Consider the following 22003-nt stretch of genomic DNA (forward strand, 5'->3'; position numbering starts at 1 on the left):
TCAATTTTTTATATTTATTTTTTTTGTTCCTTCAAAGAAAGTTTTATTTGTTTGTTATTTTTACTCTTCCTATATAAATTATGTTTATTTATAAGTTCTTTTTGTTTGCAAGTTATTTCATAATCCATCCATTGGTTTTTTATTGTGTTTAATAAAGAAGCGTTTTAAGGGAAAATTTATATCAAAAATAATATTTTAGGAATGTTGTAAAAATATGTAAACTTATCATCTACTGGTGTCATATAAAGTTTAGTCCAGTCTTCTGGACTATGTTTCTTTCACTAAAAATTCTTCCAATTCTACTTATTTTTAATTTAACATTTTTATTTTTATTTATTTTGAACATTTGAGCATCATGATCAGAGAGTGATGTTATTATACATTCTACATCAAAATAAAGTAGCTTTCATGTTGGTGAGAAAATTATCTATTGCAGTTTCACTGTTGTCTGTTACCCTGGTTGGAATTTTTAACTGTATAATAAAAACCATGCATATTCAATGTATTGACAAAGGTCTTTTTTTTCTATCCTCCCTCAAAACATCAACATTAATATCACCACCAATAACAATGTTATCACAAATTTTGGATAAAATCTCTAAAAACATGTCTAGTTTTTGTAAAAAACTTGCAGTATTTTCAGATGGACTCCTATAAATCCCTCCAAATAAGAATTTTACTGAATTGATTTTAATCTGAATAACACAAGATTCAAATATTTTGTCTTCATTCAGTAGATCCAAATTAACATCAACAATTGTTTTGTAATTTATTAAAATGCTCCGATACCAATATTAATACCCCACACTCCCTCATAATTTTTTCTGATATACCCTTTTGCTAATACAAAACCTGGCATTTTAAGTTTTTCAAACTTCATCACTATTTAATTTATGTTCAGTCAGAATTATGATGTCAGGTTCAAGCTCTTGGATAGTTATTGTCAGAGGATCAATTCTGGTGGCCAGGTTGCTGTAATTTCTGATGGAAGACAGTTACATATGAAGTTTGATTTTGTATGTAGTTCGGTTTCCTTTTTATCTTACAATGACTTTTTGTTTTGTGAACATTAAAAAATCTTCAGAATTGTTATTTGAGTTATTAATTAAACTACATGCCTTATGCCTACCATTTAACAATAATTCACCACTAACAGAATCATTTAAACCTATACTGCTAGAATGACAGCTATCATTAAAACTACTATTTGCCTCAGAGCAGTCTTTTCTTGTAATACAATGCGTCGAGTTGTCATGTGGCGAGGACCTGGGTATGTAGAGTGTAGTCTCTGCTGGCTCAGTGAAACTCATCTGGTTCTCTTGAGCTGCTGTGGGTGCCCTTCCAGCTTCCCTGGTGGTAATGGTGGGTTGTTTGTCATGGGCGTTGGTGTTGAAGCAGAAAGATAGTCAGTTGGTGCTGTCTTTTTTTTATCTTCCACTATTTTATGTAACTGTCTGGTACTAATAGTATCCTGAATTTTTTTTCAGAAAAATCCTTGTGAGTCATCCATTTCTCAAGCTTCTTTGGGATTTTTCATTAAAAACAATGATTTTAATTTGGGCATTAGTTGCATTCTGGAACTCAAAAATATTTTCAATGAAGTGACCTATTGTTATTTTGTCCCGCATACATCCCATCGGTGAGCAGACTAATGTTTGAAGACCTTTGTTTTTGAAATCAGCAGTGAGTTGTTCAAATGCCTCATCATAGTCGCTTTTTGATGGTTTCATAAAAATATTTTGGTTTGGTTATTAAAACTGTATATAGTGGCTCCATTTTGTGATTGTTGGCAGGCTAGATGGCTGGTTATACAGTTTGACTGTGTAGTTTCCCAAATCTGACTTCTTTAAATACCACTGCAACACCGGCACTCATGTTTTTTTCGTCATTCAAGTCGCTTGATATGCAGTGTGAGGAATGCCACTGATCTGTTATCTTTATTTTTTTTAATTTCTTTTGACATATTGGCTTCAATTACTGTAATACTTTTGGTGCTAGTCAGTTTATCTTGTGCACATTATTATTGGTTAACTTTGTATTTTCAGTGTTCTTCAACAAAATGTTTAATTTTGGCTGAGCCACATATCAATATTGCTTTATTTATTATTTTGCTTGACAGTCATAGAACCCTTTCTGTTTAGGTGGACTCCATCTCTTGAAAGGCAGGAGTCATTAATGTACTTCCCAACATCCAAATAGACTGCTTTAAGTTCTTTACATGCCCACCTAATATTTTGGTTTGTTCTTTGCAACAAGGGATTGTGGAGTATTTCTTCTAGCAATTATACTATTTACAATTATTGGTTTACCACTGAACGTTTTCTTGGCTATTTTAATTAATTTACACATAGCTCCCATTTACATCTCTGAACTTCCAAGGACAATCCAAGTCATTTGGAACCAAAATGTAGCACCACAGTTTTCGGGTTTTTTGCAATCGTACTCACATTTTTAAGTCTTTGACACATCTGTTCAGCAGTTGCTCCCCGATAGAATTTTAATTCTGTGTCTGGCACTGATACATGCTTCAGCATAGAGTCCCTAAAACAAGAGCATTGACTTCCTTTTGCTTATCTTTTTTATATGTAAATGTAGGATTTTCCCAATAGTACTTAGACTGTTTAATATTGCCTCTACAATGTTCCGGCTCTACTTCTTGGGTATCAATCTCCTCTTGATCTTCATTTCTGAGACATTCATATTTGTTAGTAAGAGTTATAGGGTATTCATTTTAATTTTGTGTTTGTTTTCACACTCTTGCCACTCTTAACCTGTGTCCAATTTCCATTATTTTTTTGTTTGACTTGACAGGCTTGAGACTTCTGAGTAAACACGGTTCATCTCATTATTCTGCGGTTCACTATGTACAATCTTATCATTTAATTTATTTTTCAGTGTTAGTTTTGGCTGAACTTAGAATTATTGGGGCTAGACATTTGATATTACTAGAAGACCTCGTGTTGTGCAGTATTGAAGCAAGTTGAGCTCTTTTGGTCCACACATCAATTTCATACAATCTTGGAATTTCAAAGTCTGTATCCACTGATCCAGTGTCCGCAATGTGAGCCCAGTAGTAACAATTTCTGCCACTAGCAGCATATGTAATCCGCAATCATAAGAATTGTTCTGCTTTGTTATTGTACATAGCTTTATTTTCACTTGTTCAGTCATACCAATGCGTTAAGAGCAATTTCGCTGCCACCGCTTCAGCTACTTTTGGGTTGTAAGTAACCAAAGAGTCAAAAATACAAAAAATTGTTTTTCTTTTCTTGCATAAAGTAACATACTCCAATGGGTTCCTGATCCTTTACTGTCTGTAACAAGAGGGTCTCCGATGGAAAAATGAGAATCGTTTTTTGGCATCAATATGTAGGATTTTTTCATATAATTCAAAATATATAGTTATAGCATCATCTGTAACCCATTCACCATCAAGCAGAGACAGGGCTACAGATACATTATTTTCGGTGTTAGACTGTGCCACTGTAACATTCTTTTCTTGAGAGGCTTGTACAGTGTGCAGTTTGTTATTTATTTCTCTGAGGTCTTTAATTTCTTCCTTGTACATTTTTTCTTTTTTCAGTAGTTTATTTATTAGATTTTCATTCTTGTCTACCATTGAACTGTCACTTTTTCCTGATTTTTTTCATTTTCCAATGTTCTTTATTGTGTCAGACATGGTTTTAATTTTATTTTTATAGTTATTGCATGTTTTACTGATTTTGTTCTCCATTGCTTCATAAGTGTTATGTTAGCTCTACACGTTTATTTTCCAAGTTTATTAATTTATTTTTTAAAACATCGATTTCATTTTTTAACCTTTTGTTTTCTTCATAGTTTCTTTGTAGTTATTTGTTCAACTTTGTATTCAGTTTCTTTAAGTTTATCCTCGAGTTCTATTTCATTCTGTGACTTCCTTAAACTTTTCATTGTGTAGCTCTTGTTTTAGATTTTCGTTTTCTTGGAGAAGAGCACTTCCTATCTCAGCTGCAAGATTTAATGAGGTTTCAAGATCCTGATTTCCATTTTGGCATTGTGTTATTCTTTCAGAGAGATCTGGGTCAATGCAGAGCTCTAAATTTTTGTTTTTGTACGATATTTATACAATTTGGACATTTCCAACATTGTCTCTCATTCTCTGATAGTTTCTTCACCTACTTGGCTTTCTCATGCCAAAAACAGATCAATTAGATTGGTTAATCGGCTCATGATGTTACTGAAATTAAAAAATATATTATATATTTTGAAATCTCTTATTACTGTGTATTTAAAAAATGCTAATTCTTCAAGCAAATAAATATTATAACCAACTGCACTCTCAGCTGTTATAAGTAATAAGTGTTTACAAATGATTCTGACAATACCAAATGTAAGTCAAGAATGCAAAGCTATTTTGAAGTTTTTACAGAATTTTGTGGATATAGAAGTATACATGGTTATCATCCGTGCATACATGGCACTATATTTGATACATCTTCTCTATGCTAACTGTTTTTGCCTCGTAACCAGTACAAAATAAAATTAAAGGTAATTTAAATATAAACTGATATATACATAGAGTACACAAACTTCAAATAAAATGTAATTTACAAACTCAAAATATTTTGTTGCTTTGTTACTTGCCTATGTTTTTATTATCATTTGATCAACACACATTACAGAATAAATGTAAACCATTTATTGAGAAACTTCCGATGTATTGGGAGTTTGCTTGTATAAAGGACTGGTTGGTGAACTTTAATCAGGATACAAAGATACAAATTTGAAATAATAGGTAGAAATAATGTATTCAAAAGTCATTATGACTTGCTGCTCAGTTAAAATTTTGTTCACTAACTGGGAAATATTAAATAAAGTTAGCTAAAACGAACTAATCTTTGTTGGAATGTTTATAGAGGATGGTGCAGAGATTGCGACCGAAGCAACAGACTTCTTTGAGGACAGTCTGCAGCTGAATGCGGGCTCTGACTCGTCGACTCCAGTCCTGGAACGTTCTGCCAGCACCAGTAGTCAGCCGCCACTTGGTCAGCAAAGTAGTCATTAGTTCTAAATATCCTGAGTCTATTAGAGGTGTGTCGAAGACGAATCACGAGTCCACCATTCAGTAAAGATTTAAATTCTAGAATTGATTGCCATGTGGAATATTCAGAAATTTGCTGTATCATTAATTATTGAATGGAAGTCACATTCTTGTCCCATGTGCATGAATAGTGTTCTAAATAGAACCAAATATTTCATCAAGTTTCTTTAATGTAGGGAAAGAGACAAGAGTCCGCACGTAGTCCTGATAGGACCTTCCCTTACTAAAGTTTTTGGCCCTCAGAATCTGAGGCTTTTACAAAAGCCTGTAATCGTCAGACGATTAGCCAAGATCAACTGTAACGTTCTTCCTGCTTGATGCATTAATAAATCCACTGTAGAACATTGATTACCATGCACCACCAACAAAATGATGTAGCAGTAAAACATTATCATTTTTCTGTACATTAGAAAACATTATTGCCAACTTCTTATTCATAACCATTTTAAAGATTCGATCCTTGTTATAAAAAATGATTCAAAATTACGTCATCTCTTTGGCGACAAACTTCCGATGTATAAAAACATAATTGTTTATGGTAAGCAAATAAATAAACGTTACACAATAATCTGTTTACATTCATTCCATAACATATTTTGATACAAATTTCACAAAGGGTTGTGGTAAATAACTAAAGTTACAAAATATCTTGGTTATGTAAAGAATATTTAACTTATATTTTATACCGACAACAGCTGATTTTTAATATGTAAATTACCAATCACAGAAACTTTTATGTTGTACTTTGTTTATTTCAAAATGAAATATTGTGTTTTTATAAATATTATTTAGCTTGCAGTTTTTGTTTCATTTGTCTGTGCTCGTGCATTGCCAAAATTTGATGCAACTGTGTGCTGACAAAAGCTGCTTGTCAGTGAACAGAGTATTGCTAAAACGTAATTTTGTCTTCTTTTGTGTATAATAACGAAATATCGTGGTCTTGTAGCTAATATCAAGTTTGGAATTCTTGTTCTTGTAGAAATTGGATTCGTAATGATTTTATTTAAATAAAGCTTAAGCTTAAAAAATCTATTTTCCAAGATTTTGAATCAGATTTGATATTTGAAAATTATGGATTTGACCATCACCAGTGTCTATATTTTGTAACCGGTATAACATAAAGCATAGTAGATAACATTTTATAATATGAGATTTTACCGTTCTCATACTCTCAAGTTTACTGCCTGTAAGTACCGACTCCAATCACAGTCTCTCGTATCGGCAGGGTGTGAGGAAACCTGGGAAGTGCGCAGTATGAACTCGCTCCGTGCGCTGATGGATGCGCCCAGGGGCAAGGGCACACCGCGTATGTCTCAGCCACACTTCATCGCCCTGTGGCGCTCTCTACACGACATCCTCACTGCACAGCCGGACGACCAACAGATGTACCACGCCATCGCATCCATCGGTCAGTAGTTACCATCTTTCTCTATATCTTTTAATTTGTGTACCGTAAAACATTATTTGTGTGTCCTAGGAAAAAGTCATACAAAGAAACTGTATAACTAAATCTTTTCATCATACATCATCTCTTTATTTACTTCAGTATGCCAAAAAACACCAGATCTGTAAATGGATTTTTTTTGTATGTGAAAAAGATTTTGGATATCGGATTAAATTCATGGTAATTTTATTACGATGTGTTTAAATGTCCTCACTCTCTACTTTTGTATATTTAAATCATACTCCTAACTGTGTTTGTGCATTGAGCACTTTTTTGACATGTTGAAATTCTCATTTTTTTACCATTAGTATGATGTTTTTGTTACACATGATTTTGAACTGCTTTGTACGCTGAACAGTTTATATTTTTTGTTCACCAAATGTAAAAAAATATAAAAAACTTCAATACAAATAAAAATTTGCTATGTACTAATATCCATAAAATAAATATATGCATGTATGTTCTTTAAACAAATGGAAAAGGACGTGAAAATTATAAACATTAAGAAAATAGAAAAAAATTAAATATTTATCAAATAGATTTTGAAACACAAAAGAAGAATTAAATATTTATTTAAACCATTATCAAGATTCTCAAAAAATTTTGAATGTGAAATAAAAAAGCGAAATAAAAACACAATTAAAAATATACATAGAAAATAAATAAAAAACTGATAAAAATTACAACTGTCACTATATAATATGCATTAATGTTCCACATATAGATTTTTATTTGTTTATTTCATTAGAGGTTGTTTGCACACTCTGAAGATGGCTTAATGCTGAACACATGTTATTTTCATTTAATAAATGTTTACTAATGGTTTTAGTTTACTATTCATTCTAACATGTCTTTTGTATGAAAAACATAGATAGATAACCAAATACACAAAATATCTTGTTTTTGTAAATAATATTTTTTATTGTAGGAGGAGCTCTTCTAATTGAAAAAAGACTAGCGTACAAAAAAAATAGTTTTATTCTATAGGTTTAGATTTATCGCACAAAGCCTTTTAACATCAAAGATGCCACCTTCAGTAATACAAATATATGGTGTTTTTTCAAGTAAATGACATTCTGGAAGCTCATTTTATAATGTACAAAATGATAGTAGAAAATATAACAATAAATATAACCATTTTAATGAGCCTCTGCAAATCTCTTTATAACAGTTGTATTCTTTGGTTATTTTATTTATCAGGCAGTTTCCAAAGGTCGAAGAATGACAAATAGGTTTCGTGATGACTGTTTCAATCAAAATTCGTTTAAAAATCTATTAGGATTTAAAATTTGAGAATCAGGAAACAATTTTTTAAAGATTTTGGCTGATAAAGTGTTTTGACATGTAAATTTGGAAATGTTCTATATAAAAGTGCATTAAAATCTTTGAATTTTTTATTTAGGTGCTGTTTCCATGCTACTGGCATTTTTAATCAGTTACTAAAAAGTTTTTATGGTTGGGAATCGAACTCGTGACCTTTCAGTTTGGGAGGAGCCTAAGCTAGAGTGGAGATCAAAACAACTGGTTACTCCTACATGGTGGTCTGTAAACACCATTTTACTTTATTGATAAAATTATGTAAATACTTAATAGTCATTGTAAGGCCTACAGTAAAATTTTGGTAATGGAGTGAGGTTTTGTATTTTATACAGGGACCTTGCTGCTTCAGTTGGGGGATGTTGGTAAGAAGTTCTATGCGGCTAGAGATGAATCTAACGAGAGCCTCGTTCAAGCGGCAGACCAATGGCAGAGTCCGACTGACACAGTGAGTACATTTACTTGTTGGGAAGACATGTAAGCCTAGTCCTGGACTTGTAAAAAAGGCTCAGTTTAGGAAAGAGAGAGAAACATGAAACTTTTTTGAAATTAGAAAAGGGGTTAGTAAAAATGGTATTCTTTATCAAATTCAGGTGTAACAATTACTCACAATTACTTTTCCTTAATTAAAATGTCCAAAAATTATAAAACGTTTTATATTAAAGTAGCATTTTAGAGTTACTAATAATTTTTATTAAACATATACTAAGTAGGTGAAAAGTAACTAGGTATTATAAAACTGTTATAAATTATTTAATAATAATCCTGACTTATTAGGAAGCCAAGTACATGCGTTTCACTACATAAGAAAACAGGACTAAGTTAAATGTCAACGTAGGCAACGGTGTTGTTAAGTAACTTCCTCAAACAGCCAGGGATACAATTTACATTTTTCTGATGGAAGTCAATTGGTACGTTACTTGAATTCTGTTTTCCAATTCCTCCAACGTATGAGGTTTGGACTTTAATACCTCCTCATTGGTGTAGGCCCACAAAAAGTCACATTGAGTAAGATCAGGACTCCTTGCAGGGCATTCGTGCGTTCCACGCCGTCCCAGCCAACGCACAAAATGTTTGGTCCAGCCACTCGCGAACAATTATTGCAAAGTGGGGTGGCACACCATCTTGCATAAAAATGAGGTCATTAATGTTTTCCCATTGTGATATCATAGGTCACAAATTGTCTCAAAACGTCCGAAGGTAGCGAACAGCATTCATGGTATCACGCAGAAGATATGGACCAATGAGCTTTGTTGCTCTCATTCTACACCACGGTCACTTTGGAGCAAGTTTGCAACTTTTCAGGATCGAGTAGTTGCCATACCACGTAACACCCAGTTATGGCAGTTATGATGATCGACAAAACCACGAATATGGAACACGGCCTCGTCACTCCACAAGTGTTTTCAAACAGTTGTGGCCAATCTTTGTACCAACCCAGCATTAATTCTCCATATTCCATTCTTCGGTCACAATCTTCAAATTTCAACTCTTGTACAAAATGAGGTTTCCGTGGGTGAAAATGTAGTTCTTATGCAACACCATACATACTGTGTGTTTTGTACAAAGAATTAAATTTAATACGCTTTTATTAGTTTCATTTTTTTTTAACTTTTCAAAATGCCCTGAGAATCTTTGTATAAGGATTTGTTATGTAATTAAAAAAAATTCTAAAATTTCCAATAATTATGAATTGATAATTATGAAGGCTATCCAGAAAGTAGATTATGTTTTGCTCTGTAGCCAGTAGGGGCGGGTCATTTTGATGTTAGGGCATTTCTCTGTTCAGTGGCTATACAACTGTGCTAGTGAGAGGTTACTGTCACTCCTTGTTGTTTTACAATAGCAGTTTAAAATGTGTGACTCAATTAAAAATCCTGCGAGTTGTGAAGTGCGATCGGAAATACACTTTTTATTAGCTAAACACAATAAACCAATTGAGATTTATTGCCAATGCTGTAAAGTTTATAGGAACAATATTATCACTGAAGGTGAAGTGCATCAGTGGTGCGTTAGGTTTAAAAATTGCAGAAGTAATGTGCAGGATGATGATGTGAACTGCAGGAGGATGTAACTACTTAGTTGAAGTCTCAGGTGGCAGAATTGTATAACGCTGGAATTAAAACTAGTTCACCGCTATGATAGGTGCCTACATTTTTATGGTGATTATGTTGAAAAATTGTGTTTTACTGTCACTTTTAAATGTATTTAATACAATTTTTCTATTGTACTTTGTTTTTTATATATTTGTAAACGTAACTTACTTTCTGGATAGCCCTCATATTATTAGTAAGTTTCAGACCAATTACAAGAAAAACATTTATAATTCCACATAGTACTAATTGAATAAAGTAAATGTGTTATTGCTTATTCCTTCCTTATTTAGTGGCAGTGTATTGTAGTTCTTTGTTGACTTTCATTCAAATTTGGCAGGTCTCCGATCGTAACGGTAACCCAGGGAGTCTGGCAGATGCCGAGTGGTCGATAGCCCTGGAACAGTTCATAGCCACCACACTGACTGGACAACCCATCGTAGACTTCTTCAGCCAAAGGGTAGACATTGTTGAGGCAGTGAGCCACATGCGCAGACGGCGCTTCACCACTATACACACTCTGGCTGACCTCCAGTGACAGGTGAGTGATGGCCTCCATACAGACTGGGCAACCCATCGTAGACTTCTTCAGCCAAAGGGTAGACATTGTTGAGGCAGTGAGCCACATGCGCAGACGACGCTTCACCACTATACACACTCTGGCTGACCTCCAGTGACAGGTGAGTGATGGCCTCCATACAGACTGGGCAAGCCATCGTAGACTTCTTCAGCCAAAGGGTAGACATTGTTGAGGCAGTGAGCCACATGCGCAGACGACGCTTCACCACTATACACACTCTGGCTGACCTCCAGTGACAGGTGAGTGATGGCCTCCATACAGACTGGGCAACCCATCGTAGACTTCTTCAGCCAAAGGGTAGACATTGTTGAGGCAGTGGCCCACATGCACGGACTATGCGACAGTGAGGTGAACTGTCTTTAAATAATTTAGAATTATTGTAGACATTGTTTATTTCATTTAATGAATTTTTTATAAGTATATAATTTTATAATTTTAAAATATATATATTTATCAAGACAAAAAACCTAACTGCAGTAGGTAACAATGCAAGCAGCTTTTTGACATCAGGAATCAGACAAACCTGCAACAAAAAACTGGAAAATCATTTGACAACTCCGACAAGCCCAAGCCACTCATTGACATCAGGAAATCAGGCAAACCCGCAACCAAAAACTGGAAAATCATTTGACTACAACTCTGACAAGCCCAAGCCACTCTTTGACATTCAGGAATCAGGCAAACCTGCAACCAAAAACTGGAAAATCTTTTGACTACAACTCCGACAAGCCCCAAGCCAACTTTTTGACATCAGGAATCAGGCAAACCTGCAACCAAAAACTGGAAAACATTTTGGACTGTGTCCCCAACAAAACAGAACCACTCCCTGATATCAGAAATCACACATGCCATTGACCAGAAACTGACTGACTCCGTGATAGGCTCTAAACACATCAACACATCTGGCCGAGAAGACAGCCTGACTACTCACAGTACCCAGCACACATCTCTCCTAACCAAGAACACAAAAGGAAACTTCTCTACAGTGTTTCTTTTCAAGTTGCAACCGCTAGAAAACATAAAACTCTACAAAACACAATGTCTGTCAACTCTAAAATAAAATTGAATGTGAACAAGTCACCACCAATAAATGCAAAAAAAATAAGACTAGCAGATGAAAAATATGAAGATTTCTTTTTAAAAAACATAGAGTTCTATAAAAACCTTTTGAGAATAGATAATACCTATGCCAGGACCAACCCGCCACTAGGCGACAATACTTCTGCAAACTGCACCCTTGACTCAAGAGCTCTCTACACAACAGATTCACTCTTTTCCCAAGACCCCAAAGTCAGAAACTACTGCAAGCTGATGTGCAACAACCTAATCATTTTTTATTACACAGCAACAAGACAAACAGCAAAATAAAAATACAATAATAAGCAAAGGAAAAAGACACTCTTCAAAAATTAGTATCTCCACCAAAACATAAGGAACCTAGAGAACAAAAGAGAGCAACTCAACCACTTATTACATGACACATCTCCAAACATATTAGTACTAACAGAAACATGGTCTAAAGCAGAATGAATTGTTGAATACAATAATTCCTGGATACAAGCTAGTCACAAAATTTCTGCAGAACACAACATAAATATGGAGGAGTAGTTATTTTCACAAAAGATGACACAGTGATTGAGGGCAGAATCTATGAGTGTGGGAGATCTTAGTGAGGAACTTACATGTGAAATAGCAGTAGCAGCCCTAAACATCAGTAAAAACCAACATTACTATAATTGGAGTGTACAGACCCCCACAAGCAAATTTAGAAGATGCACTCAAAATTTTGTCACAAGTTTTAGGAGCAAACTGAACCACATAAAAGTAGCGTTGTTCTGGTAGGTGACATAAACATTGATTGTTTAAAGGTACACAAATCCAAAAACAGATTTTGAAGAGACTCTAGCAGCTTATAACTTTAACAGACTAAACCTTCCGCCAACTAGAATTACTTATCACTCAGCTTCCTCGATTGATTGTGTTTGTACAAACTTCCCCATAGAGAGCCTCAAAGTTGCACATACTTGATACAGGTCTATCAGATCACAAAAGGACAACTTTGTGTGCTAGATATTACCACCGAGCAACCAAGACAGACATCCCAAATCAGAAGACAAATAAATGTTAATACACTTAACCACCTTAAACTTGGCCCGTGCACAACAAATGTGGACCGAAGTCTACTCAACGATATCAGCCGATGAAGCCTATAACAATCTTCTAAATACTCTGACTTATGGAAATAAATGCTGCATGTCCACTAAAGAAAACTTAGGCAGATAAAAAGCAAAACCTATGTTAACTACAATGACATAGAAATTACCCAACTAAAGCAGGACTATCTTCAGTTGCTTCGTATGTATGAATTGACAGGGCTAGAGAGAAACAGATCTGCCATGGCTAGTAAAAAGAAGCAATATGACCTAAGACTGAGGAAATTAAGGCAAGAGAGTGCAGCAAACCATATACAGCAGTCCAGCAATAAATCCAAAGCAGCTTGGGAGATAGTGAACTCTGAGAGGGCTACAAAAAAGAGGGGAGAAGAACAATCCACTCATCAAATTAATTACTGAAGGGAAAACCATAGAAAAACCTGAAGACATTGTAGAAGAACTCAACACCTATTTCTCAAACATCGCAGAGGACACATTAAGAGCAGCTAGCAACCTAAATCAACCATCTACTAGAGTCACAAACACCTAGGCCTAGGCTAACACAGACAAAGCTTATTCTAACAGACACAACTGTGAGGGAAGTTGAAGAAATCATCTCCTCCCTGAAGAATAAAACCACCAGTGGTCTAGATGAAATCTCTGCTAAGCTAGTAAAACACTGTGCTGAAACAATCATTGCTCCTCTTGTTGATGTTATCAACAAATCCTTCAAAAGCGGCATTTTCCCCTCGGCTCTCAAAGTATCAAAAGTGTACCCAAAAACTGAAGAAAGGAATCTCAACCAACCTCAGTAACTATCGCCCCATTTCAATATAATTCCACCTTTTCCAAAATCTTTGAGGAAAAATCGTCCTGAAGAGACTCATAGACCATTTGACACAACTTGACCTCCTCACTAACTGCCAACATGGTTTTTTAAAGGGTAGATCTACAGCCACAGCCTTAACAGACCTAGTAGAATTTATTATTGATCACATTGACAAAGGCAAATACACCACTGCTGTTCTCCTTGACTACTCAAAAGCGTTCGACTGCCTTAGCCATGATATCATTCTTGATAAGTTAGAGGCACTAGGGGTCCAGAAAACTGCTAAACACTGGTTTGAAAGCTATCTCAGAGGACGGAGTCAACTGGTAGAGCTCAGTTACATGGAAAATGGTGTTACTCGAACAGTAAAATCAAAGTTACGTTCGATTGAAAGAGGAGTACCACAAGGATCGGTGCTTGGGCCTGTACTTTTTATACTTTTGACAAATGACTTCCCTGATTACATCAAGGACTACAGTTCGGTGGTGATGTACGCAGAGGACACAACCCTTTTACTGAAAGGAGACACACCAGAGGGACATCAGCATCAGTGCATACATTGCCCTAAACATGACATACGACTACTGCCTTACAAATAACTTGGTAGCAAACCCTTCTAAAACAAAACAGATCAATTTCAGCAGAAGAGGTGAACAAATCCCGGCCCTTCCTGATATTGACCTTGCAGACCAAAATGACCTTTTGGGTCTCACTCTAGACTCAAATTTGACATGGGGCCCACATGTTGACATCCTGTGCAAGAAACTCAACTCTGCTCTCTATGTAATAAGAAGAATTAAATGCATCAGCAACATAGAAGCAGCAAAGATGGCATACTTTGCTTTATTTGAGACATACTTGAGGTATGGTATAGTAGTATGGGGTGGCACATCAACTACCAACTTAAATCGTATACTCACCATCCAGAAGTCAGCTATAAGATCCATAGCAAACCTAAAAGCACGAGACAGTTGCAGAGAAGAATTTAAAAACCTCAAAATTAAAACAGTAATCTCAATTTACATACAGGCAGTCATACTCTATGTTGATAAATTAGGACTCCCAAAAGAAACAAGATTACATTTTCATGACACTAGACATTCATCAAGAATCCCCGTTGCGAGACATAGGACAGCTCTTTATGAAAGAAAACCATCATTCATCGGGGCTAAACTCTACAACCATCTCCCTGCTGACTTCAAGCTACTGACAGGGGAAGCGCTGAAACACAGAATTGAGCTCCTGGTTGACAGATAATCCAGTCTACTCAATCGAAGAGTTTCTTGACAAGACCAAAGACAGTGGACTTAACTTAAGAACATGATAACATTGCATATTCATCCAATATTGAATTGTCTAACCTCAACATACTTGACACCATTTCTGTACTTGATGTTTAGAAATAAAGCATTATTCTATTCTATTCTATTCTATTCTATTTCCTTTCAGGGCTAGATAATCTTCCTGAAGTTTATATATTTTGAAAGTGGGAATCATATTGACAGTTACCACTTTGAATTTGAGTTTGTGAAATGCAGTAGCTGTCAGGATAGAAACTCTTTTAAGTCTTGTACATTACTGTCTATCAAATCAAATCAAAGAATTCTTTATTGTTAATTTCTTCAAGAAATAACATGGCTTGAAATGCATACATTACATATGTAAAATTGTACATTACAAAGTTGAGTCTTGTTTGAGTCCTTTAATAAGTCAAAATATTCCTTTAGGGTGTAGAAGGGTCGCAGCACCAGCCAGTCTTTGAGTTGATTTTTGAGTTGTCTTTCAGTAAGATTCTTCAGATCCAGAGGGAGTGAGTTGTAGATCTTGCGTCCAATGTAAGAGGGTTTCTTACTGTATTTAGTGGTGTGATGTGCTGGTAGAATGTAATCTTTAGCTCTACGAGTGTTGTAGTAGTGTACATCACTTCCTCTTGCTAAGTCTGTTTGGTCTGCATGACCACTGCATGTATATACAAAGACACAACCGTCAGAAGCTTAAGTGATTTATATGCACTTCTGCAACTCTCTAATGGACTAAGGTCTGCTAGTGCCCTCACTGCTTTCTTCTGAAGTATTAGAATTTCGGTAAGGTTTTGTTCAGAAGTGCCACCCCAAACTATTAGACCATACCGAATGTGGGATTCTATTAGGGCATAGTAGGCTACTTTTGCAGCGTCCAGCCCCCCTATCCATCTTATCCTACGCACTGCAAAAATACCAGATCCAAGCTTTTTACTCAATATATGAATACGCTCATTCCAGGATAGATCTTTGTCAATAGTTAAACCTAATAGTTTGGATTTGTCCTCCACTGTGATGTCATTGATACTGGGTATAGGTTCAAGTCTTCTGCTAAAATTTAATTGGATGGTTTTGGATTGGTTTATTGCCAAGTCATTTTGAAGACAATACTGGAGTGCTTTGTTAGTGGTTTTAGTTATTTCAGAGTTAAGTCCGTGTGCTGTTATATTTTTTATAACCAGAGTAGTGTCATCAGCAAACATAATAGTTTCAATATTGCAGTCACTGACGAAATCAGGGAAGTTGTTTGTAAAAAGCACAAAAAGAAAGGGTCCTAATATTGAGCCCTGAGGGAATCCTCTATTTATTGGTCGTCTTGGTTTGGATCTGAATGTAGTTCTATTACAATTTGATCTGTTCTGAATCTCTACAACCTGACTACGCCCTCTGAGATAGTCTTTTATCCAGTCTTTAGATCTTCCTTTAAAGCCCAGGGATGTGAGTTTGTCTATAATCAAATCATGTCCCAAGCAGTCAAAAGCTTTACTATAGTCCAATAACACAGTTGCAACATGACTATTTTCTTCTAGCTCATCCAGAATAGATTCGACTAAGCTTGTTAAGGCACTGGTTGTTGATTTGCCTTTTAAAAAACCATGTTGTTTTGTTTTGTGGTTATAAGATCTTGTTCTTCTAAGTATTTCAGCATTCTTGACAGTGCAATTTTCTCAATTATAAAAAAGAGTCTAGGATCCTCCTGTATTCACAATCCCCATTTCGTTTTGTTTCAGATCGTTTGGGTCCATGAGTGTTATCCAAATTAATCCATGGACTCAATATTGTATGTGAGTATCATTATTTATTGCTTTTTTGTTCTAAAATTTTAGAATATAAAGTGAGCATGAAGTTCAATATTTCTATGGCACAATATTTAGGGCACTTCCTTTCCACTTTAAGGAACTAACTCAAATCTATTTTAATTCTTAGTAAACATTCTGTAGAATATTACATTTTTAGAATTTATTTTTATGTATTACTTTTGCTTTGTTATGTGTGAATAGAATATCATAGGTTATGTTAATCATACTTACTAACAATTTCATTTAATACCATGAACTCTTCTTCTGTAACTCTCCACACTTTACTGTACTTGAAATTTTGTATTATGTATAGTGTTCAATTGGGGTGGCTAATTTGAGCTTTGTTTTGGATACTTCGAAAGTTTAGCTGTGTCCATCATACATGATTTCTAGGTAGAATTCCTGAAAATAAACAAAGGCAACAATACAATGCATTACCTAATACTAATACAGTACCTAACAGACCATAGTTTTATGCTCAGCTGCACTTGTTGCCGTTTTTATTCAGTAGGCCGAGTCACACAATTGTTATGAGGAAGGATCCACTCTCTGCAGCGCTTTTTTGATTTTCAAGAGTTTAGTTATGTGAGCAATCAGAATATATCTATGTCTACCTCACATTCAGTGTACTATCCCCCTTCCACTTGCAACGTTTAACTCCTCCTCATCGCAATGTCTTTTTATAGCCATCACGATGCTTCTGTCAAAGTGAATGTTTATGACATTTTGATATACGGTTTTCCCATTTTAAAATGTTATAACAAATTACTGTGGTGAATTTCAGTAGAATTCGTATGAATTGAATTGTATTGAATCATAATTTATTTCCAATTTTGGTACATGAAACAATGTACAAACTAAAATTCAAACTCCTTAAAAAGTAAACAAAATGTAACAATGTAAAAATTAAGTTGTAATTATAAGTTTAGTTAATAACATACAATTAAGGATAACTAGTTGTACATTCGTTAGTTGTAGCAGTTAATTTATTTTAAGAAGTTGAACTCATTAGGTATTAATAAAAAATATTAGTGACTTAGGAAATAAGCCTACATGGGCCTGTGCGTAGGCTCGAGTTGCTGCCATGAAATCGTGGACGGATTGTAATTTGTTGTTGTCATTATTAAATATAAAATCATGTGAACTACATGGTGCGCTCGCTTGCACACATGCACACACACAAACACATTTCATGAAATATTGTACTAATGTCGATCTAAGCGAATAATTAAAAGTAATAAAATCTGGAATGGTGTATTTCCAGAATTCAGAAGAAACGACAGAGTAAAAGGGAGGAAGTCGTCATCAAACAAACTATAGAAAAGAAAACATTCAACTTACAAGAAACAAAAAACCAAACGAAATTTAAAAATAAAATAATTCAATCAAGACCAAAAATAACTTTTGGGAAAAAAATTAAATTGGCAGTTTATTCAGACAGCCAGGGGCATGAAGTGGCTCAAGGTATTGAAAGGGCAAATCAAAACGAAATCAAAAGCCGTGGGATGTGTAATGCCGAATGCTCGTCTTCTCCAAGTGACAGAAGCAGCAATTGTCATCAACAGATGATGCCATAGTTCTTTTGGGGGGAACTAATGATGTTCTACAAAGTGATGTCTCCTCAATATATAAATCACTGGAAAGTGATCTAATTACTTTAAGCAAGAACAAGCCTGTAATAATAGCCACAGTTCCAAGAAGATATGACCAAGACATATTTAGCCCAGTTACACAACACTATTGACCTTCTTAATAATTACATTAGAGAATCTGGTGTTTCGTATCAAATCTACCTATCTTTATTGACTTAGACAGACTAAAACGATTTCATTTTACCAGACATGGCCTTCACCTTAGTGGCAGAGGGAGGACTAAGCTAGGCTAATATTTAATTATGGACATTCTGAAAAATGTATTTCCAGAAAAGGAACAGCAGAGTTTGGAAGTGCACATTGGTGATTTAAAAGGTGTTATGGCAAACACACATTCTACTGGTAAATCACACAATCAAGTTGAATCCAGTAACAAGTCAGTTTGTGAACTCATCAATGTAATTGAGGCTGACATGAATGACTTAATGGATGAGTTTTAGTCATGACCAAACAGTTGGCTTTGCCCACTGTATCTCCGCTGACCTCTGTGATGATAAACAGATGAGTGTGCAGGGGTTGCGCTGGTATTCAGAGACCGTTTTGGGAAACCCACCCAGTCACATTGTCTCAACGATGTTTTGACTTATCAGACATCCAGGTTTGGAGCATCTGTTTACGGTCTGGTGACAAAAAAAAATATATCATCAAAAGCCAGAAAAGTGTGATTATGATACTGCTTTCACTAAACTAATGGAAGATTTTAAAAGAAGAAAACTAAGAACACTGATCTGCTCTCCAATGGGATGTGTAAGGGATCACATTAACCATAGAACATTTTGTGGCTAATCTTATTCTCTTCCAGAAAGCTTCAAATGCCTGTGTCAAGATAGTTACAACTGACGAAGCATCTGCTGGTAAACTTAGAAATGGACTGATGCACTCTGATTTTGTTGCAAAATTGAAGTGTGAAATTTCTTTACACTTGACTCAAACCACTACTAAAAACTCTAATGCTCTAAATACTTCTATATCAAATGATGTGCTAGAAGTCAATGTGGCTGATACTACACTGCAAGATACTACTACTATACACTGCAAGACACGTTTCGGAACATTTCTTCTGTAGATAATAGTTTAATCATACATTTAAGTAATCATGTTCTTTTCACCTAACCCAACTATTAATAAGTTACCAATTTAGCCAATGTAAAACAGGAACTAGCTCAATCACTGAACTCCGCCACTCTTTCTGGAAATCCATCTAACCAGCATTTCATAGAGTTTAACATAATATTTTTAAATATACAAGGTTTAAAAAATAAAATTGATGTCTTAGCAAGTTTTTTTATTAGTATGCCTAATGTGCATGTAATCTGCCTGTCAGAACATTGGCTTGGATATGATGAAATTAAATTATCATTTCCGGATAATTATTACTGTGCAGCTGCATATTGCAGACAGAACCACATTAGAGGGGGGACATCCATATTTGTAAATGGTAAATTTCAATCTAAGGAGTGGGACATTAGTGGATTTTGTGATGAATTAAAACTTTGAAGCCTCTGCTATTTTTATTGATGATCTTAAAATATTGGTAGTATCTTTGTATCATTCTCCAAATTGGTGACCCCAATATATTTTTTATGCACTCTTGACACATTGCTGTCATATATTACGCAAAAGACTAATTGTGATATTATATTGGGAGGCGATGTTAATATTTGCTTTGATGTTACAAAAAACACTGCAACAGTTAGCAAACTGCTTAATATCCTTAAGACAGTATGATTTTTTACTATTTAAATAATACACCAACTAGAGGAAAAAATTGTCTAGATAATGTGTCTTTATAAGAAGACATTCTCTCAAGACAGCCTCAGTCAGTACGTTCCAATTCCATTCTCTGATCATGATGGCATCACTGTCAACATTAGGATGAAAAATAGAAACATTTACTAAAAACGATTACAATAATTTCTAGAACTGACTATCCCATTAAATTGTTTATCCCTCAATGTGATTTTGAAAATCTATCTTCAAAGCTAGCTACTTATGACTGGAAAAATTTAATATATCTAAACTAAATTCAATGGTGCGGAATACATGTTTGAGTCTCTGTTCACTGTTATCATTAACAATATAAATTTTTTTAAAGTATTAAAAAAAATTAAAACCGAACAATTATCCAAAAAAAAAGAATAAAATGTGGTATACTGACAATTTAAGGAAAATGAAAGAAAAATTATTGTTTCTTAGTGACTTGATAAAGGCAATCATAATCAAAATGTTTCCTTAAGAGATAGGTATAACGAATTAAAATATCAGTATAAAAAGTCCATCAAAGAAGCAAAACTAGCTAGTAATGTAAATTATATAGAGCAAAGTAGTAATAAATGCAAATCGGCTTGGCATATTATAAAAAATAATAATGTTCAAGTTAATAATTTCAAAACCAACATTGATCCTGATACTTTCAATAATTATTTTGTAAATTCTGTAAATGAAGTTAAACGAAACATAGAATCATCTGTAAATAATGTTCAAAGTCATGAGTTTGCTGCCAGCTATTGTGTCCAACCAGTACTTTTCTTGGAAAAAATATAACTCCAGAGAACGTTTTGAAAGCCATTAAAAAAATGAAAAAAATTCTGACAGCCTTGATTTTTACGATATGTCAAATAACTTATTAAAAAAAATAGCTTTAAGTTTGGTAAATCCTCTAGCAACCTGTATCAACCAATTACTAAAAGAGGGGGTGTTTCCTAGACAACTTAAAGTTTCCAGAATTTGCCCAATATATAAAAGGGTCCGAAGGATGAGCCTGGAGCTATCGTCCCATTTCTGTTGTTCCAGTCCTATCAAAACTAATTGAAACGCCTGGTCTACGAACAGATTGTTGATTTCTTGGAGAGCAATTATCTTTTAAATGCATCTCAATTTGGTTTTAGAAAGACTAAATCTACTGTTGATGCAATAGATGATTTGATTAGACAAAATTAATCAGGTATTTGAAAATAAGGCTTTTGCTCAGGTCACCTTCTGTGACCTTAGCAAAGCCTTTGATTGTGTTAACCATTGTGATCTTATCACAAAGCTAAATTATTACGGGTTTTCAGATCCTACATTGAAATTTTTCAAGTCTTATTTACATGATCGACAACAGATAGTTACCATCAATGGGGTAAGGTCCAAGGACATAACAGTAAAATATGGTGTCCCACAGGGCTCTGTCCTTGGACCACTTCTATTTTTAATCAGTATAAATGATCTACCTTTCTCAGTGACAGCTAAAAACAATACTTTACACTGATGATACAACTTTATTAACATTGCAAATAACATTGGAGAACTCTCAAAATTTTCAGATGAAACCTTAATAGGTGCTTCCCAGTGGTTTCGATCTAATGGATTTCTATTAAATGAAGAAAAGACACAAAATATAATTTTTAGCTTGAAACCTTATTTGGCCCCTCTTGATAACAGTTTTAGCTCCATATAAAAATTTTTAGGAATGTATATAGATAACCAACTAAACTGGAACCAACATACAGAATATATAAGCAAAAGGCTTTCTAGAGTTATTTACCTGTTAAGTCGCCTTAAGAGTGCTGTTCCTAAAAACTATGTGAGGACTGCCTATTTTGCGTATTTCCAAGCAGATTTTCGATATGGTTTGATATTTTGGGGCAACTGCTCAGGAACTGAAGACATCTTAATTCTTCAAAAAAAAGCTATTAGACTAATGACTAATTCTCAACCGCTGGAACATTGTAAACCACTTTTTTATTCTGTTAGAGATTCAAACGGTTATCAAT

The 22003-nt window shown here is 34.6% G+C and overlaps 1 protein-coding gene across 1 annotated transcript in view; it reads left to right on the forward strand.

Moving 5' to 3' along the window:
* The window catches only part of LOC124367377 (TBC1 domain family member 9), an 84611-nt gene that overhangs the window by 59756 nt on the left and 2852 nt on the right, over positions 1-22003 (forward strand). The window contains 6 exon segments of the mRNA XM_046824143.1: positions 4896-5024; positions 6306-6488; positions 8177-8289; positions 10275-10394; positions 10534-10753; positions 16528-16581. Of these exon segments, the coding sequence (XP_046680099.1) occupies positions 4896-5024; positions 6306-6488; positions 8177-8289; positions 10275-10394; positions 10534-10611 (623 nt within the window). The 3' untranslated portion in view covers positions 10612-10753; positions 16528-16581.

Source organism: Homalodisca vitripennis, chromosome 8 (assembly GCF_021130785.1).
Source record: "Homalodisca vitripennis isolate AUS2020 chromosome 8, UT_GWSS_2.1, whole genome shotgun sequence".
Lineage (NCBI taxonomy): Eukaryota > Metazoa > Arthropoda > Insecta > Hemiptera > Cicadellidae > Homalodisca > Homalodisca vitripennis.